Here is a 17,685-nt window from a genome sequence, read left to right as displayed (position 1 = left end):
TTATTCTGATTTTAGGCCAATCCCTGGGCCAGAGATTATTTATTTGCGCCATGTGGAACGCGCCAAGCCCCATCTGCGTCCCGGCGAGGAGGATCGCGTCTATCCTCCGCCACAGTTCATCATACCGCTGCAGAACGTGCAGCAGACTGAAGGTGGTCGAGTCCACATGGAGGCGCGCATCGAACCCGTCGGCGATCCCAGCATGGTCGTCGAGTGGTACCTCAATGGTCGTCCCCTGGCAGCCAGTAAGTTACTCCTGTCCAAATTATTTTTACTTTGTGTCTCATTTCTTGCTCTCTTGCTTTCACAGGTGCCCGCGCCACATCTGTCTTCAAGTTTGGCTTCATTGCTCTGGATTTGCTGAGCATTATGGGCCACGATGCTGGAGAATATATGTGCCGCGTCAGCAATGCCAGCGGCGTGGCTGAGTCGCGCGCCATTTTGTCGGTGGTGCAGCGACCATCCATTGAGCAATCGTCGCAGAATCCGAACAGCTTGCAGTACATCAATCAGCTGGAGGATTACTCTCGTTATCAGCGCCAGGAGAGCTCAGAGGAGTTGATGAATCAAGCTCCACAATTTATACGTCCACTGCGCGACCTTGGTGAGTTCGAGGAGGGCAAGAATGTGCACTTCGAGGCACAGGTGACCCCCGTGAATGATCCCAGCATGCGTGTCGAGTGGTACAAGGACGGCTTGCCAATCACCGCCAGCTCGCGCATCACGGCTATATTCAACTTCGGCTATGTCTCCCTAAACATATTGCACCTACGCGCCGAAGATGCGGGCAACTACACCGTCCGTGCCGTGAATCGCATTGGCGAGGCCATCAGCCAGTCCACCATTCGTGTGCATTCGCGCTCCCAGGTCACCGCCGATCTGGGCATACCCGAGCAGCAGCGTTACATTGAGAAGGTGGAGGAATTGGAGGACTATCGCAAGTCTCAGCAGCGTCGCCACGTTCAGGAGGCACCAGAGGCCATTGCGCCACCCCAATTCAAGACACCAATCCAGAATCAACTGGACCTGCGAGAGCACGCGCATGCGCACTTCGAGGCACGCCTCGAACCCGTTGGCGACTCGACCATGCGCGTGGAGTGGCTCAAGGATGGGCAACCCCTTGAGGCCAGCTCGCGCATAACTACTTACCACAACTTTGGCTACGTCGCGCTGACCATCAAGCAGATAACCATCTACGATGCCGGCACCTACACCTGCCGCGCCTACAACGCCATGGGCCAGGATACAACCACGGCCCAGCTGACGGTCATATCGAAGAACGAGATCGTCTCGGACACGCAGCATCCGGGTGGTCTGCAGAAGATTCAGCATCTGGAGGACTCGTCGCGTTATGGTCGCCGCGAGGAGGAAGAAACCTCCATCACCCAGGCACCACGCTTCCTGGGCCCCCTCAAGGGCACCACCAAGATCTTGGAGGGTCAACGCGCCCACTTTGAGGCTCGTGTCGAGCCACAGAGCGATCTGGGCCTGCGCATCGAATGGTACCACAATGGACGTGCCATCACCGCCGCCAATCGCATCCAGACCTACTACGACTTCGGCTACGTGGCCCTGGACATTTCTCAGGTGCGCGCCGAAGATGCTGGCGTCTACACCGTGGTGGCTAGAAACAAGCTAGGTGAAGCTCAGTTGCAAGCAACGATGGTAGTGGAAAGTAAGTAGAAGAAATGTAAATTTAATTGCTCGTATTATAGCCCAATCCTTTGCATTACAGCTCGTTCCAGCATCGACACATCTAGCATGCACCGCGGCCTTTATGAAAAAACGCAGAATCTGGAGAACAAGCAATTTGTCGAGCCTCAATACGATATTGAGGAGATCTCCAAGTCAAAGCCCGTCTTTGTGCAGCCGCTGACCGATCCAAAGCCCATTCACGATGGCAAGAACATTCATCTGGAGTGCCGTCTCGAGCCCATGGGCGATCCCACAATGCGCGTCGAGTGGTTCCATAACGGACGCCCCGTGACCGTTGGCTCACGTTTCCGCACCTACTACGACTTCGGATTCGTCGCCCTGGACATCATCAAGGCCACGGCAGCCGACTCTGGCGAGTATACCGTGCGCGCCACCAACCACCTGGGCACCGCTCACACCTCTTCATGTGTGCGTGTGATTGATCGCACCGATGTGATTACCGAGACCCAGAACGAGCAGTCGCTGGAGCAGATTCAGCTGCTTGAGGACTCGCGTCGTCGCCACCACCAGGAAGAGGATATCACCATCATGCAGGCGCCTCAATTTACACGCGCGCTGCATAACATCGAGACCGTTGAGGGCACCAACGTGCATCTGGAGTGCCGCCTGCAGCCAGTGGGCGATCCCAGCATGCGCATCGAGTGGTTCGTCAACGGCATGCCGGTAAAGACGGGCCATCGCTTCCGTCCCGCCTACGAGTTTGACTATGTGGCGTTGGACTTGCTTGGCTGCTATGCCATCGACTCGGGCGTCTACACGTGCCAAGCCCGCAACCAACTGGGCGAGGCCGTCACCTCCTGCTCCGTGCGCATTATTGCCAAGAAGGATTTGATTCTGGAGACTCAGAACGAGTCTGGTCTGCAAAAGATTCAATACCTGGAGGACTCCTCACGCTATCGTCGTCATGAGGACGTGGATGAGGTGGTCAATATTCGCCCTCGCTTCCTCACACATCCCAAGAGCCTGACCAACACTCGCGAAGGCGGTCACGCCCACTTTGAGTGCAAAATTGAGCCAGTCACCGATCCCAATCTGAAGGTGGAGTGGTTCAAGAACGGCCGTCCCATTACCGTGGGCCATCGTTTCCGTCCGATTCATGATTTCGGCTATGTGGCCTTAGATATTATTAGCCTGATTGCTGAGGACTCCGGTATTTACACCTGCCGCGCCGTCAATTTGATTGGCTCCGATGAGACTCAGGTGGAGCTGCAATGCCGCAGCGGCGAGCAAATCGTCACAGTTACCCAGAACGAGGCTGGTCTCGAGCAGATTCACTATCTGGAGGATCGCTCGCGCTACAGCCGCCGCGAGGAAGTCGACGAGAGCACCAAGCAGGCGCCAGTGTTTACTACCTCCCTGAAGAATATAGAGATCAAGGAGAATCAGCGTGCGCACTTTGAGTGCCGCTTGATTCCCGTCTCCGATCCTTCGATGCGTGTGGAGTGGTACCACAACAACATGCCTCTGAAATCAGGCTCGCGTTTCACTGAGACCAACAACTTTGGCTTCGTGGCCCTTGATATTATGTCCACCCTGCCCGAAGATGCTGGCACCTACACCTGCCGTGCGTTCAATGCTGTGGGCGAGGCCATAACATCTGCTGTTGCCGTTGTGCACACCAAGAAGTCCATCTATCTGGAGTCTCAGCACGAGACAGCTTTGCCGCGACTGCAGCACCTGGAGGATGGCTCCAAGCGCCAGCGCGTCAGCGTACTGGATGAGTTCGTTACGCAGGCTCCGGTCTTTACCATGCCCGTGCGGGATGTTCGTGTGGCCGAGAATCAGGCTGTGCACTTTGAGGCCCGCCTTATTCCCGTGGGCGATCCCAAGCTCACGGTCGAATGGCTGCGCAACGGTCAGCCCATTGAGGCGTCCAATCGTACCACCACCATGCACGATTTCGGCTACGTGGCTCTGAACATGAAGTACGTGAATCCCGAGGACTCTGGCACCTACACCTGCCGTGCAGTCAACGAGCTGGGTCAGGCAGTCACGTCTGCGTCGCTGATTGTGCAGTCGAAGACTGCCATTCAGATGGAGACGCAGCACGAAGCTGCCATGCACAAGATCCATCAGCTAGAGGATCACAGCAAGTACCAGCGCCGCGAGGAGGAGGAATACACCGTTACGACTGCGCCAATGTTCGTCACCAAGCTGATCGGACCCACCAATCTGGTTGAGGGCCAGAGTGCCCACTACGAGTGCCGCATCGAACCTTACCCAGATCCGAACCTGAAGGTTGAGTGGTTCCACAACGGCAAGCCATTGAGCACTGGCCATCGCTTCCGCACCACCTATGACTTTGGCTTTGCCGCACTCGACATCCTCACCGTCTATGCGGAGGACAGTGGAGAGTACACTTGCCGTGTGACTAACAATCTGGGCGAGGCCATCAGCTCGATTGCACTCAATGTTACCACGCGTTCGTCGATTATTCACGAAACGCAGCATGAGGAGGCTCTGCACAAGATCCAGCATCTGGAGGATACCTCTCGCTTCCAGCGCAAACCTGAAGAAGATCAGTTCCACGCTGAGCGCCCACAGTTTGGACGCCCACTGCGCAATGCCAAGGTCAATGAGGGCACACCCGTGCATCTGGAGGCAACACTGATCCCAGTTAATGACCCCACCATGAGGGTCGAGTGGTACTGCAACGGCAGGCCCATCCAAACGGGTCACCGTTTCAAGACCACCTACGATTTCGGCTTTGTCGCCTTGGACATATTGTACGCCCACGCCGAGGATACCGGCACCTACATGTGCAAGGCCAAGAATGCTGTTGGAGAAGCTGTCACGACTTGTGCTGTAAACGTAACAGGTAAGCTCATAGCTAATCTACATACTTCACCTAATGCTAATGACATTCAACTTGTAGCAAATAAGACACTGGATCTGGATACACTCGATGCCCAGCGGCTGGAGAAGATTCGCCAGCTCGAGAGCTATGCGCCACCCGTAAAGGCCGAGGTGGAGGAGAAGGGACAGAAGCCAATATTCCTCACCCCACTAAGCAATCAGGAGCATCTGAAGGAGGGCGAGCACGCCCACTTGGAGTGTCGCGTTGAGCCCATCAACGATCCCAACCTGAAGATCGAATGGTTCTGCAATGGCAAGCAACTGCCCACCGGACATCGTTATCGCACCACCCACGACTTTGGCTACGTGGCCCTGGACATTTTGTATGTTTATGGCGAGGACACTGGCACCTACATGTGCAAGGCAACCAATCTCCTGGGCGAAGCAGTCAACACCTGCAACGTCCGTGTGCTGAACAGGCGCAGCATGATTCTGGACACCCAGCACCCGGATGCCCTGGAGAAGATTCAGAAGTTGGAGTCCAAGGTTGTCACCACACGCACTGAAGTCGGCGATCATCCAATTGGCCCGCCCCACTTCACCGCAGAGCTGCGCGGCTCCACTGAGATCTATGAAGGCCAAACGGCTCACTTCGAAGCACAAGTGGCGCCAGTGCACGATCCCAACTTGCGCATCGAGTTCTACCATAATGGCAAGCCTCTGCCATCGGCAGCCCGCTTCCACATCACCTTCGACTTTGGTTATGTCTCGCTGGACATTACTCATGCCGTGGCCGAGGATGCTGGCGAGTATTCCGTGCGTGCTGTTAACGCTTTGGGTCAAGCCGTCTCTTCGACCAATCTGCGCGTGATCGCCCGCGGCACCATTATTTCAGACACTCAGCATCCTGAGGGACTGGAGAAGATACGCAAGTTGGAGTCTACGGCACCACACCAGCGCCAGGAGGTCGAAACGCCTGGCACACGCCAGCGACCCATGTTCACACAACCAATTCAAAACATTGATCGCATCAATGAGCACCAGACCGCCCACTTTGAGGCGCGCCTGATCCCAGTGGGCGATCCCAACTTGAAGGTCGAATGGTACCGCAATGAAAAGCTGATCGAAGACAGCTCCAGAATCACGAAGCAGCACGACTTTGGCTTTGTTTCGCTCGATATATCGCACATCCGCAAGGAGGATGAGGGCGTTTACATGTGCCGCGCTGTCAATCCACTTGGTGAGGCCGTCACTACTGCCTCTATGCGTGTGGTTACCGAGGCCACCATCCAAATGGATACCCAGCATCCGGACAGCATTCGTCGTATTCATCAGCTGGAGAAGCCTCTGGCTCCACTGCCCACCGAGCCAGAGCGCCTCTTCGAGAAGCCCATCTTTACGCAGCTACTGACGGGCCCCTCCGAGGTATGGGAGGGCAGCCATGCTCACTTCGAGGCACGTGTGGTGCCCGTTGGTGATCCCTCACTTAAGTTCGAGTGGTTCATTAACGGCGTTGAGCTGCAAATGGGCTCACGTCTGCGCACCACCCACGACTTTGGCTTTGTCACGCTCGACATTGCCGCTGTGGTGCCTGAAGATGCTGGTGTCTACATGTGCCGCGCTTTCAATGCCGCTGGCGAGGCTGTGTCCTCGACTGCCATGAAGGTGAAGACCAGGGCCAACATCGACGGACAGCCCCTGATACCCGAGTCCTGGGAGGCCATTCGTCTAAAGGAGGCCGCAATGAACCGTGTGCCCGAAATGTTTGTGGACTCTACGCCTCAGCAGGCTCCAGTGTTCACGACGCACTTGCAGAGCTACGACAAGTTGCACGAGGGCCAGCATGTGCATCTGGAGGCTCAGGTGGAGCCACGCGCCGATCCTAATCTGCGCATTGAGTGGTTCAAGAACGGCATCTCACTGACAACTGGCTCACGCATACGCAGCACCTTCGACTTTGGACTGGTTACCTTGTCCATCAATGGACTACGCGAGGACGACTCTGCTATTTACACCTGCAAGGCCACCAACCAGGTGGGCGAGGCTGTTTCGACCTCATCGCTTAAAATCGAAGATCGCCATTGGCTACAAGCGGAGTCCTTGCATCCGGACTCATTGCCACGCATTGGCGAGTTGGAGGCGCCAAAGCCTGTTCGTAAGGACGCACCAGAGCCCACATACGAGACTCCTGTTTTTATCACGCATCTGAACAACATCGAGTGCAAGGAGACGGACAGCGTTCGCTTTGAGTGCAACGTGGAGCCAGCTCGTGATCCTACCATGAATATCGAATGGTTCTACAATGGAAAACCGTTGCAAGCAGCTGCCAAATTCAAGTCCATTTACGACTTTGGCTACTGTGCCCTGGACCTGAATAACTCGTATGCCGAGAACAGCGGCATCTACACTTGCAAGGCCACAAACAGCAAGGGCTCGGCTACGACCTCGGGCACATTGAAGTGCACAGGCGGCAAGACTATGTTCCTGGACACTCAACATCCACAGGGCGAGAGCGGACTGGAGGCCGTGCAAGAAACTGAAGAAGCATTGGCCAATCGCTATGCTCAGAAGCCGAGCAAGCCTGAAACTCAATACCCAGCGCCAGTCTGGACCAGGCCGTTGCAGCAGGAGTTCCATCTATCCGAGGCGCAGCCCATCCATTTGGAGGCCAATGTGGAGCCGAAGGAGGATCCAAATCTGTTCATCGAATGGTATTTCAATGGCAAGCTGCTGCAGCATGGCTCACGCTTCAAGATGACCAGCGAATTTGGCTTCGTCACCATGGACATGATTGAGGTGTACTCTAGAGATCAGGGCATCTACACCTGCAAGGCCTACAACAGAGCTGGCGAGGCTTTCACTTCCACCACCATATTCTGCTCAAGCAAGGACAGCATCATTGAAGCCACACAGCATCCCAAGGGTGCTGAGGGTCTGGAACAGATTCAGGACTTGGAGGAATCACTACGCAAGGACGGCAGCAAGCCGGAGCAGCCCGAGCAGGGCATTGCACCACGCTTCACCACCGAATTCGTTAACATTTCTGATGTTGGCGAAGGTGAGTTGGCCCATTTCGAGGCCAATCTCATTCCTGTGGGCGATCAGAGTATGGTCATTGAATGGTTCTTCAATGGCAAAGTTCTTGAGGCCAGCCACCGCGTGCGCACCATCTACGCCTTTGGCACCGTCGCCCTGGAAGTGCTGGGCACCAAGATCGAAGACACCGGCACTTACACCTGCCGTGCCACCAACAAATACGGTTCGGCTGAGATCAGCTGCACCCTGGAATGTGTCGACAAGCCGCGTGGCCAGAAACCACACTTCACGTCGCATATTCAGCCGCTGCAGGGCCTGAAGGATGGCCAGTCCGCTCACTTTGAGTGCACTTTGATTCCGGTTAATGATCCGGATCTCAAGGTCGAGTGGTACCACAATGGCAAACTGCTCCGTCACTCGAATCGCATCAAAACGGTATCCGACTTTGGCTATGTGGTCCTCGATATTGCCTATCTGCAGGATCACGACAGTGGCGAATACGTTTGCCGCGCCTACAACAAGTACGGCGAGGACTTCACTCGCACCACTCTCAACTGTGGTGGTCGCGGTGGCGTGTTCTACGACAGCTTGCAGCCTGATTCTCTCCAAAGAATCCGTGAGCTGGAGTGCCCGCAAGGACAGCAAGCAGACAGTGGAGCTCCAGTGGTTGCCGAGCCACCCAAGTTCATCACACAAATCAGTGATGTCACCAAGCTGGTGGAGGGCCAGAGCGCTCACTTTGAGGCGCGCCTGACGCCCATTACCGATCCCGACCTGGTGGTCGAGTGGTATTTCAATGGCAAGAAGCTGCCTCATGGCCATCGCTTCCGCACTTTCCATGACTTTGGCATTGTCATCCTGGATATTCTGTATTGCTATGAGGAGAACTCTGGTGTTTATGAGTGCCGCGCCTACAACAAATATGGCGAGGATGTCACCCGCGCCAGCCTGAAGTGCGCCTCCAAGGCCAGCCTGATCCTGGACTCGCAGCTGCCACGCGGCATGGAGGGCGGTCTGGAGAAGATTGCCAATCTGGAGTATAGCATGGTGCGTACCCGCGAGGAGACCACCGAGGAGACCAGAGGCAAGGCACCAGTGTTCACTGTGCCCCTGGAGAACATTGACAATCTGCGCGAGGGCGAGAATGCTCACTTTGAGGCTCGCATCACGCCTGCTGATGACCCCAAGCTGAAGGTGGAGTGGTATTGGAATGGCCGTCCATTGAAGGCTGGCTCTCGGTTCCGCACTTTCTGCGACTTTGGCTTTGTTATTCTGGAAATTTCTCCTGTCTATCCGGAGGATTCTGGCGAATACTCGTGCCGTGCCATCAATGAGTATGGCGAGGCAGTGACCAGCGCAACAATGAAGATTCAAGGCAAGCGTAGCATTATTATGGAATCGCAGCTGCCCAAGGGCATGGAAGGCACCATCGATCGCATCGCGGAGCTGGAAGGTCTGGGCTCTCGCAGCACTGAGTTTGTGCCGGAGGACGATACAGGCAAGCCACCCGAGTTTATTACGACGCCATTCGACATGGTCATCGGAGAGAACTCGCTGGCCCACTTCGAGTGTCGCCTGCAGCCCATCAACGATCCGTCCATGCGCGTGGACTGGTTCCACAACGGCAAGGCCTTGTGGGCCGGCTCCCGCATCAAGACCATCAACGACTTTGGCTTTGTCATCCTGGAGATTGCCGGCTGCTATCAGCGCGATACTGGTCTGTATACCTGCAAGGCAACCAACAAGCACGGCGAGGCCACCGTCTCCTGCAAATTGCAGGTCAAGGGTCGCCAGGGCATTGTCATGGAGCCGCAGCTGCCCTCGAACTTCCGCACTGGCACTGAGAGCCTGCAAAAGCTGGAGGAGAGCATGCACAAGCGTGAGGAGATGGTCATCGATGAGGAGCAGCCAAATCCACCCAAGTTCGTTGAGGAGATCAAGGACAACTTGGATGTGCCCGAGGGTGGACCAATTCACTTCGATTGCCGCGTAGAGCCCGTTGGTGATCCAACAATGCGCATCGAATGGTACTACAATGGCCGCGTCATGGCCACTGGTTCCAGAGTGCATCAACTGAACGACTTTGGCTTCATTGCTTTGGATATTGACTACATCTATGCTAGGGACTCTGGCGAGTACACTTGCCGCGCCACCAACAAGTGGGGCAGTGCCACCACCACCGCCAAGGTCACCTGCAAGGGCAAGCACAGCATTGTCTACGACTCACAGCTGCCCGAGGGCATGACTGCCGAGAAGCTGAAGGAATTGGAACGTGGACGCATACCAGAGGCACCCAAGGTTGTTGAAGAACAGTACGGACCACCGAAGTTCATCACCCAGATAGCATCCTGCACAGCCGAGGAGTCTGAGGCTGTCCGATTCGAGTGCCAAGTGGAGCCAAAGACCGATCCCAATCTGCGTGTCGAATGGTATCGCAATGGCAAGCCTTTGCCGTTGGGCCATCGCTACAGGAACGTCTTCGACATGGGCTTCGTCTCGCTGGACATTTTGTATGTGTACAGCGACGACTCTGGTGAATACGTTTGCCGTGCCGTCAACAAGTACGGCGAAGATCGCACCAAGGCCACCGTCTCCTGCAAGAGTAAGTCATCTAGCACACGACTCATATCCATTATATCTAAGCTGTATCGATTTTTTATTAGAATTGCCTACGATTCTGCTGCAAAATCAAGTGCCACGTGGCATGAAGCGCTCGGAAACGCTCACCCAAATGGAGGCCACCATCAAGAAGTACACCTCCGAGGTGCATTTGACCGAGGATGATCTCTTCGATCCCGACCGCAAGCAGCCGCCTCGCTTCGTCACGCAGATCAAGGAGCAGCTCACGCTGACGGAAATGGCTAAGACCAAGTTTGAGTGCCAGTTGGCGCCTGTGGGTGATCCGAACATGAAGGTCGAATGGTTCTTCAATGGCAAGCCCTTGCTCTACAGTAAGTGCCTACAATCGATGAGTAAAACTGTTCCGCATTTATTTATGCTCTTATTTGTGTACTCGCAGAGAACCGCTTCCAGCCCATCTACGACTTTGGCTATGTGGCCATGAACTTCGGCTGGGTGTATCCCGAGGACAGCGGTGAATATGTCTGCCGCGCCACGAACTTGTACGGCATGGATGAGACTCGTGCCATCATCAAGGTGTCCGGCAAGCCGGGCATTGTCTACGACTCCCAGCTGCCTGCCCATATGCAGAGCATCGATCGCATTCGCGAAATGGAAGCTTCCTGGCAAGTGTAAGTCATCTGTGGTTTTAGCTAGGCAAAAGACATTGGATACATTCGTTACCTATTCCCGCAGTGTACCCGAAGAAGCTGACCCCGATGCCAAGCCAAGAACGAAGCCAGTCTTCGTTAGCAAGCTGGAGCCACAGACGGTTGAGGAGGGCGAACCAGCCAGATTCTGTGTGCGTGTCACCGGTCATCCACGTCCTCGTGTCATGTGGCTGATCAACGGCCACACTGTTGTTCATGTAGGTGCACTCTGGCGCATTGAATCGAGTCAGTGATTAATTCTCTCACATGCAGGGCTCGCGTTACAAGCTGACCAACGATGGTATGTTCCATCTTGATATACCCAAGACGCGTCAATACGATACCGGCAAGGTGGAGGTTATAGCGCGCAATTCTGTGGGCGAATCGATTGCTTCGACCGAACTGAATGTTGTCGCACGCTCTGATGACTATCGCAATGTTCTCAAGAACTCACCACGCCGTAAGTCACACGCACATGCACACACACACCCGTACACTTTTGCTACAAACACAGATTGTTATACAATCAGATATATCTAAACAGCTATATGAAATTAACACGATTTTTTAAATGCAGTAGTTCTTAGCTGGCAAAACTAAAAAAGAAACACACAAGTGATATCACATTAAATATCGCATTGTAAATATACATACACATACTTTTTTATATTATATAAATATATATCTTTACATACATAAAAAATGCATTTCCAAGTAGAAGTAGAAGCCAAGTTAATTGCGTTTATAAAGCACATGCCACAAAATAAAAATACAAAACTAGTGCCACTGTATAGGTTAGACAATAGACAACCACAGAATCCCTACCCACAATACACCCAGTTCCCCACTCCGAAAAGTGCTTTCCTTCAATTATCCCATAAGAGCGTCTGATTGTCCACGCAACGAGCCTGCAAAGGAGCGACCCAGCGGAAACTGTGCCCCTCTGGACGCCGTCAATGAGTATCGCCGGATCATGGGTATTTTGGTTGTGCAAGTTGTTAGTGTGTGCGTGTTTTAAAGACTGTCTATTCTAAGCTGTGGCTGATCACTTTCAACTTTTGTCTGTCTTCATAAGCAGTTGAATTCTGAACTTAAAGGAGTTAGCAAACCTCTGTGAACATCATAAAAAAATGTACCATCCATGTGTCATACTTTCGTTTTGCTTATTTAAATTCATGTACTAACACTGAAGCTATACGAATGCAGTTTTACTTAACCAAGCGGCATGCCAATAGTTCGATTCTTTCTTGTGAATAGCTAAACGTAGCCATGCCTACTAGAAAGTGTTTAAAACCGTCAATTTGTTTTGCATATAGCCTGGTACGATTACGAACTAGCGGCCTATCAGAAGGAGCGCCAGGAGAACGAGCTGGAAAAGGTATTCGATGAACGTAAGCAATATTTGTCCGAGCAGAGTGCGCATACGCTGAAGGGCGTGGAGCACCTGAAGCCCAAGCAGTACAAGCCCCAGACACCCGATTGGCAGCAGAACGTCAAGGCCAAGAAGAGCGAGGAGTACTACAACAAGATCCAGGAGCTCGAAACCGAGCAGTTGCTCAAGGAGACCAATTTGCGCAGAGACACCCATCAATATGCCATTCCCGGCGAGAAGGTTGTCAGCAGCTCAGCCGCCAAGGGCATGGCGCACTCCTACGAGGAGAATCTGTAAGTTAACGCAAAGTCATTCAGACGAGTCTATGCATACTCATACCGAAACTCTGCCATTTCTCACAGTCAAGAGCAAACGAGCACCACCCAAGTCAAGGGCGCCCCACCAAAGGGCATAGCCCTGCCGTCGGAGTCGTCGGTGCATGGACGTGAGGTGCACATGAATAAGCAGCAGCAAGTGCAGAAGGAGATCCAAGGTGACTTGGAGATTACACGCAAGATCACTGCCACCGAGACCACCGAAGTGGAGCATAAGGGCACCATTCAAGAGCGCGTTGTCAAGGGCCCAGTCGCACCTTCCAAGCCACCCGTCTTCACCAAAAAGATTCAGCCATGCCGCGTCTTTGAGAATGAGCAGGCCAAATTCGAGGTGGAGTTCGAGGGCGAGCCCATGCCGACCGTGAAGTGGTTCCGTGAGAGCTTCCCCATCCAGAACTCACCTGATCTGCAGATTCACACGTTCAGCGGTAAATCCATATTGATCATACGCCAGGTCTTCATCGAGGACTCGGCTGTGTTTACCTGCGTGGCAGAGAATCGTGGTGGAACTGCCAAGTGCAGCGCCAATTTGGTTGTGGAGGAGCGCAGACGCGCCGGCAAGGGCGGCATACAGCCACCAAGCTTTGTGTCCACCATTCAGAGCACCACCGTGTCCACTGGCCAGCTGGCTCGCTTCGATGCCAAGGTGACCGGCACACGCCCCATGGATGTTTACTGGCTGAAGAACGGCATGAAGATTCAGCCCAGCATCAAGTTCAAGATGCTGGAAGAGGACAACATTCACACTCTGCTGATCATTGAGCCGTTCGCCGAGGACTCTGGCCGCTATGAGTGCGTGGCTGTCAATGCCGCTGGCGAGGCACGCTGCGATGGCGATTGCATTGTTCAATCTCCCACGAAGCCGGAGAAGCCAACAACGCCCGGCAGCGAGAAGCCGCCACACATTGTGGAGCAGCTGAAGAGCCAGTCCGTAGAAGAAGGCAGCAAGGTAATCTTCCGCTGCCGCGTGGATGGCAAGCCCACGCCAACGGCTCGTTGGATGCGTGGCGAGAACTTTGTGAAGCCCTCTCGCTACTTCCAAATGTCGCGCCAAGGCGAATACTATCAGCTGATCATCTCGGAGGCGTTCCCCGAGGACGAGGGCACCTACAAGTGCGTTGCCGAAAACAAACTGGGCAGCATTCAGACCAGCGCCCAGCTCAAAGTGCGTCCCATCGAGAACCTGGATGCACCGCCAACCATTACCGCTCTCAAAGATGTCTCCGTCACCGAGGGCATGCCGGCGCAGTTCAAAACCACTGTCACCGGCAAAGTGAAAGCCACCAGTGTGCAGTGGTTCCGCGAGGGACAACTGATACCGGAAACACCTGACTTCCAGGTAGGCTGACTAGAAATGCGACTAGATTAATCAAATAGTCGCTTGTACTATTGTAGAGCAGTGACTTAATTGAAATTTGATATCGTTGCAGATGATCTTTGATGGCAACAGTGCCGTGCTATTGATTGGCACCACCTACGAGGAGGATTCGGGCATCTTTACCGTGCGTGTGACCTCGTCAACTGGACAGGTCGAGTCATCAGCCAAACTGACTGTTAAAAGTAAGGATTAAACTAAAAGCTAAGCAAAACCAAAACCAGAGTTCGTAAACAGCAAGAAATCAAAACGTAAGCGAACAGTGTTCGAAATCTCCAAAGAATGCTCAAAAGAAAAAAAAACAACACACACATAACGACCAAAAAACTTAAGAAACTTTACGTATATTTTTTACATAACGGATCCCTATACTGACGATGTTTCAGCCCAACTAACTGAGTACTGTCAATGACTAGTCCAAAAAGTTTGAGTGAAGAATACTTAACTGAAAACGAATATTTCGACGGTTTCAATTTTCGTTCCTTTTTCTTTCAAATCAGATTTTTACATTGAATACAACGAACGAGTTCTTTTAATTACTAACCCAATTTCAATATCAATATGTGAACCCAAGCAACAATTAAATGAAAGATGTTTAACACGAAAAGGTAACAAGAAAAAAACCAAAAAAAAAAAAACAAAAGAAATTAAAAACCAACAAAAAAATCAAAGTTTATTTAAAGGAAATTAATATTAATAATAAAAACAATTACAAGTATTTTGCAATATAAATATATTTAGAACATTTTCTTTTTGGCATAGCCAATCATGAGGGAATTGCTTGTCGGTTGTTATAAAATTCAAAAGTCTTGAAATTTGAGTGAAAGTGAAGTGAAAACAGAATTTGTTAGATAAATATAGATACATACATCCAAAGCACTCAGCACTCGCCCCTTTGAGTGAGAATTATAAATAAGGCAGCTTATGTACTTTCATATTGCTCAGAGAATACCCATACAGACTTTAGTTTATATGTATGATACGTCTCAGGCACTTTATAAATATGTTGAGTTCCTCTGTATTTAGGCTACATGCATACAGATATACGGGAGCTATGTGTATAAGAAACATATAGAAACATGTGTCGGAATAGTTGTGGGGCCGTGTGCAAAACGCACATTTGTCCCGCCTCCGCTCGAGCATGAAAGTTTTATTTTTCATTTGAATATTAGCATTAAATATTGTGGATGACACATCTAGCGCGCATACAGCTCGCAGCGTTTGCTGTATCCATGTCCATACTGCCATCGAATACTTGGATTTGAAAATCTAGAAACGAACGTGCGCAAAACTAGCACAGCCCAAGGGGGGGATACGTTGATAATAAGTAAAAAGCAGAACGCCGAAAATATTGAAAGCCATTGCAGACATTGAATTTGTTCAGCTGCCAGCAGCTAGCAGCCAGCAGCCGGCAGTCAGATTATCTAGGTATATGCTCTACTATACTATATACACGCATCTAAATATATATATGTGCTGCGGGCTGTCCATTCTATTTTCAATTTCGTTTTTGGAAAATGGTTGTGCTTTGAAAACTAATTTCCAATAGATTAGCTAGAACAAAAAAGAAATAAGACCAACAACAATTAAAAAGTAGAATCCATTTGATATTTTTAGACCGCAGCGCAGTCTGGATATTTTGTTTGCGGCTACAATGAAAAGCATTTTATGTATTTTTCAAGTAAATCGTGAAATTTATTTCAATTTTCTTTCATTTAAAAATTCGAAAAAAAATAAATGAAAAGCGAAAATATAATATTGGCTTTCAATGTATGAGCACAGATGAAAATAAACTGACATTTAGTTCAGGCAAAAATAAAATAATTAATTACCTACGAGTTGTTTGTTTTGTTGTTGTACCATGTAGACAAGATCTGAGTAGCCGATTTACCCAAGAGATCTATTCAAACACACACACACACACAAATGCACACCAACTAGTGTACGTGTGTTTTATTTGGGTCTGTGTGTTAGTCATTAGACAAGCCAACATGAATAAATGATTCTGTTTATGGTGCAGAAATGGTTTTTAATTAAATTAATCGGTTACGGTAGTTTACTCATCCAATCGCCCTCTGGCGCTGATTCAGATGCTGTTTGCCTTTATTTATAGAAGCCAGCCCACGAATCTTGTATCCAACCGACTATTTAGATCTGCAATCCCTCTGAAATCGAAAAATGCATATTAGTATTGAACATTATTTAATGGAACGATACTTTCAAGTATTACTATCACACTTTGACCATGTACTCGAACTTGAACTCGTGTTCGGACTCGACCTGGACAGACACGGAGATCTACATATATGATATATGATTATTTGACGTTTGATTATGATCGATTTGTATTGTTTATTTAATTTACGTTTATTTATTTTGTAGTGATGTTGCATGAGATTTTATTATTCATTTTTTATTGCTGCTTTTTACTACTAATTCGTTTCGTTCTCATTTCGTCCACTTTCCACAAAACTATTTCACACAATTGAATCAATATTTTCAAATTATTATATTACCGTGTCCAGTGCAAATATTTGCCGCTTATGCCGCCGTAAATTTTGTGGTAAAAAATGCTTTACTAAAAAATTAATCATAAAAACTCATGCGACTTTTGTTTTAAGTTTGATCTACAATACGTTTGAGATACTCGTACTCCTCTGTCAATTAAATAATTTATGTTTATGTTTACGTTTCGTGTTTTAAGTGTTTATCGATCGAGCGATAATCAAATATCCAATTCGATCTTTCAATTCAACAACTCTTTTGTTCTTCCATATCACTCTTGTTGTTTAATTGTATTTCTCATGTATTTAATGCTTAAAACCAATATCGCGTCTTTTAAATAAAAAACAAAGCAAATGCATCATCAACTGATAATCGTTTTTGATAACTTCCAAACTGCCAAACTCCATGCTTGCGCATCCTTTGCCGCTGCTTGCTCGCACCGTTATGGGTAATGTATGTACATTTATATATATGGTATTATTATGGTACTTCGATGTTTTATGTTAACGGTTTACAACACTCGATTGAGGACTGCACTTTGTAAATGAACCACACATTCGCCCCGTGAGGCAATTGGCTACCTTCTGCGCTCGATTGTTGTCTACATCCGAATGAGATCGGTCGAATGCGCCGCGCTGCGCTGGCTGCGCTGCGTTGACTGCGATGCTTACCCCAAAAATACCCCATATCGATACAGCGCACAGCACACTGAGCACCGCCTAAGAATCCGGCCGAGCTGTTTACCCCACCTGGTGACGTAGCCGCCACTAATCATAAATCTATTTCGGGCACCCATTGTAAACACAAGCGATTTAATTGTGCACGCTCTCAAACACAATTGTTCTCGCTGAGCCGGATCATTCCTTTGGGCCCATACTTCGATTGGATGATGAAGCGGCTGTACTTAGCTGATGATAAATGCGTACAGTCATTGAAAATGTGCCAGAAGAGTAGCTGTAGGTTATTGCAAGAATCACAGGTGAGATTCGTCACAGACGAATTGTGAATCATGCGACAGATTCACATCTTTTTCTTTATCAATGTCAAACATTGAGTTAAGATGTGCGTGGCATATTATTTAAGTACCTAATTATTGATTCACGGCCAACATAGATGAGCTGTCCTATGCGATTTGTTTGCCGTGATTTGTGGCTGCCGTGCCCCCTCTTAGGCATCTACATATACCTTTACAGCCAAGCAGAAATATGCGTTCTGCCATGGTATTTGAATTTTCATTTTGCACACTACATTAATATTTTCAAGTTCATTGTTTATACATAG

General features: G+C 50.3%; 1 protein-coding gene across 3 annotated transcripts in view; it reads left to right on the top strand.

Annotated features, from left to right (window-relative positions):
• sls (sallimus) overlaps positions 1-17,685 on the top strand; it is a 77,354-nt gene that overhangs the window by 3,932 nt on the left and 55,737 nt on the right. For all 3 annotated transcript variants that reach the window (XM_089260129.1, XM_089260128.1, XM_089260127.1), the window contains exons 3-13: positions 16-245; positions 311-1,675; positions 1,736-4,534; positions 4,592-10,150; positions 10,212-10,499; positions 10,568-10,799; positions 10,864-11,035; positions 11,091-11,277; positions 12,134-12,482; positions 12,552-13,863; positions 13,955-14,084. In XM_089260129.1, the coding sequence (XP_089116255.1) occupies positions 16-245; positions 311-1,675; positions 1,736-4,534; positions 4,592-10,150; positions 10,212-10,499; positions 10,568-10,799; positions 10,864-11,035; positions 11,091-11,277; positions 12,134-12,482; positions 12,552-13,863; positions 13,955-14,084 (12,623 nt within the window). The remainder of the gene's footprint in view (positions 1-15; positions 246-310; positions 1,676-1,735; positions 4,535-4,591; positions 10,151-10,211; positions 10,500-10,567; positions 10,800-10,863; positions 11,036-11,090; positions 11,278-12,133; positions 12,483-12,551; positions 13,864-13,954; positions 14,085-17,685) is intronic.

This window comes from Drosophila navojoa, chromosome 4 (assembly GCF_054131105.1).
Source record: "Drosophila navojoa isolate 15081-1374.11 chromosome 4, UAZ_NAV_1.0, whole genome shotgun sequence".
Lineage (NCBI taxonomy): Eukaryota > Metazoa > Arthropoda > Insecta > Diptera > Drosophilidae > Drosophila > Drosophila navojoa.
This window is presented reverse-complemented; position numbering and strand designations above follow the sequence as displayed.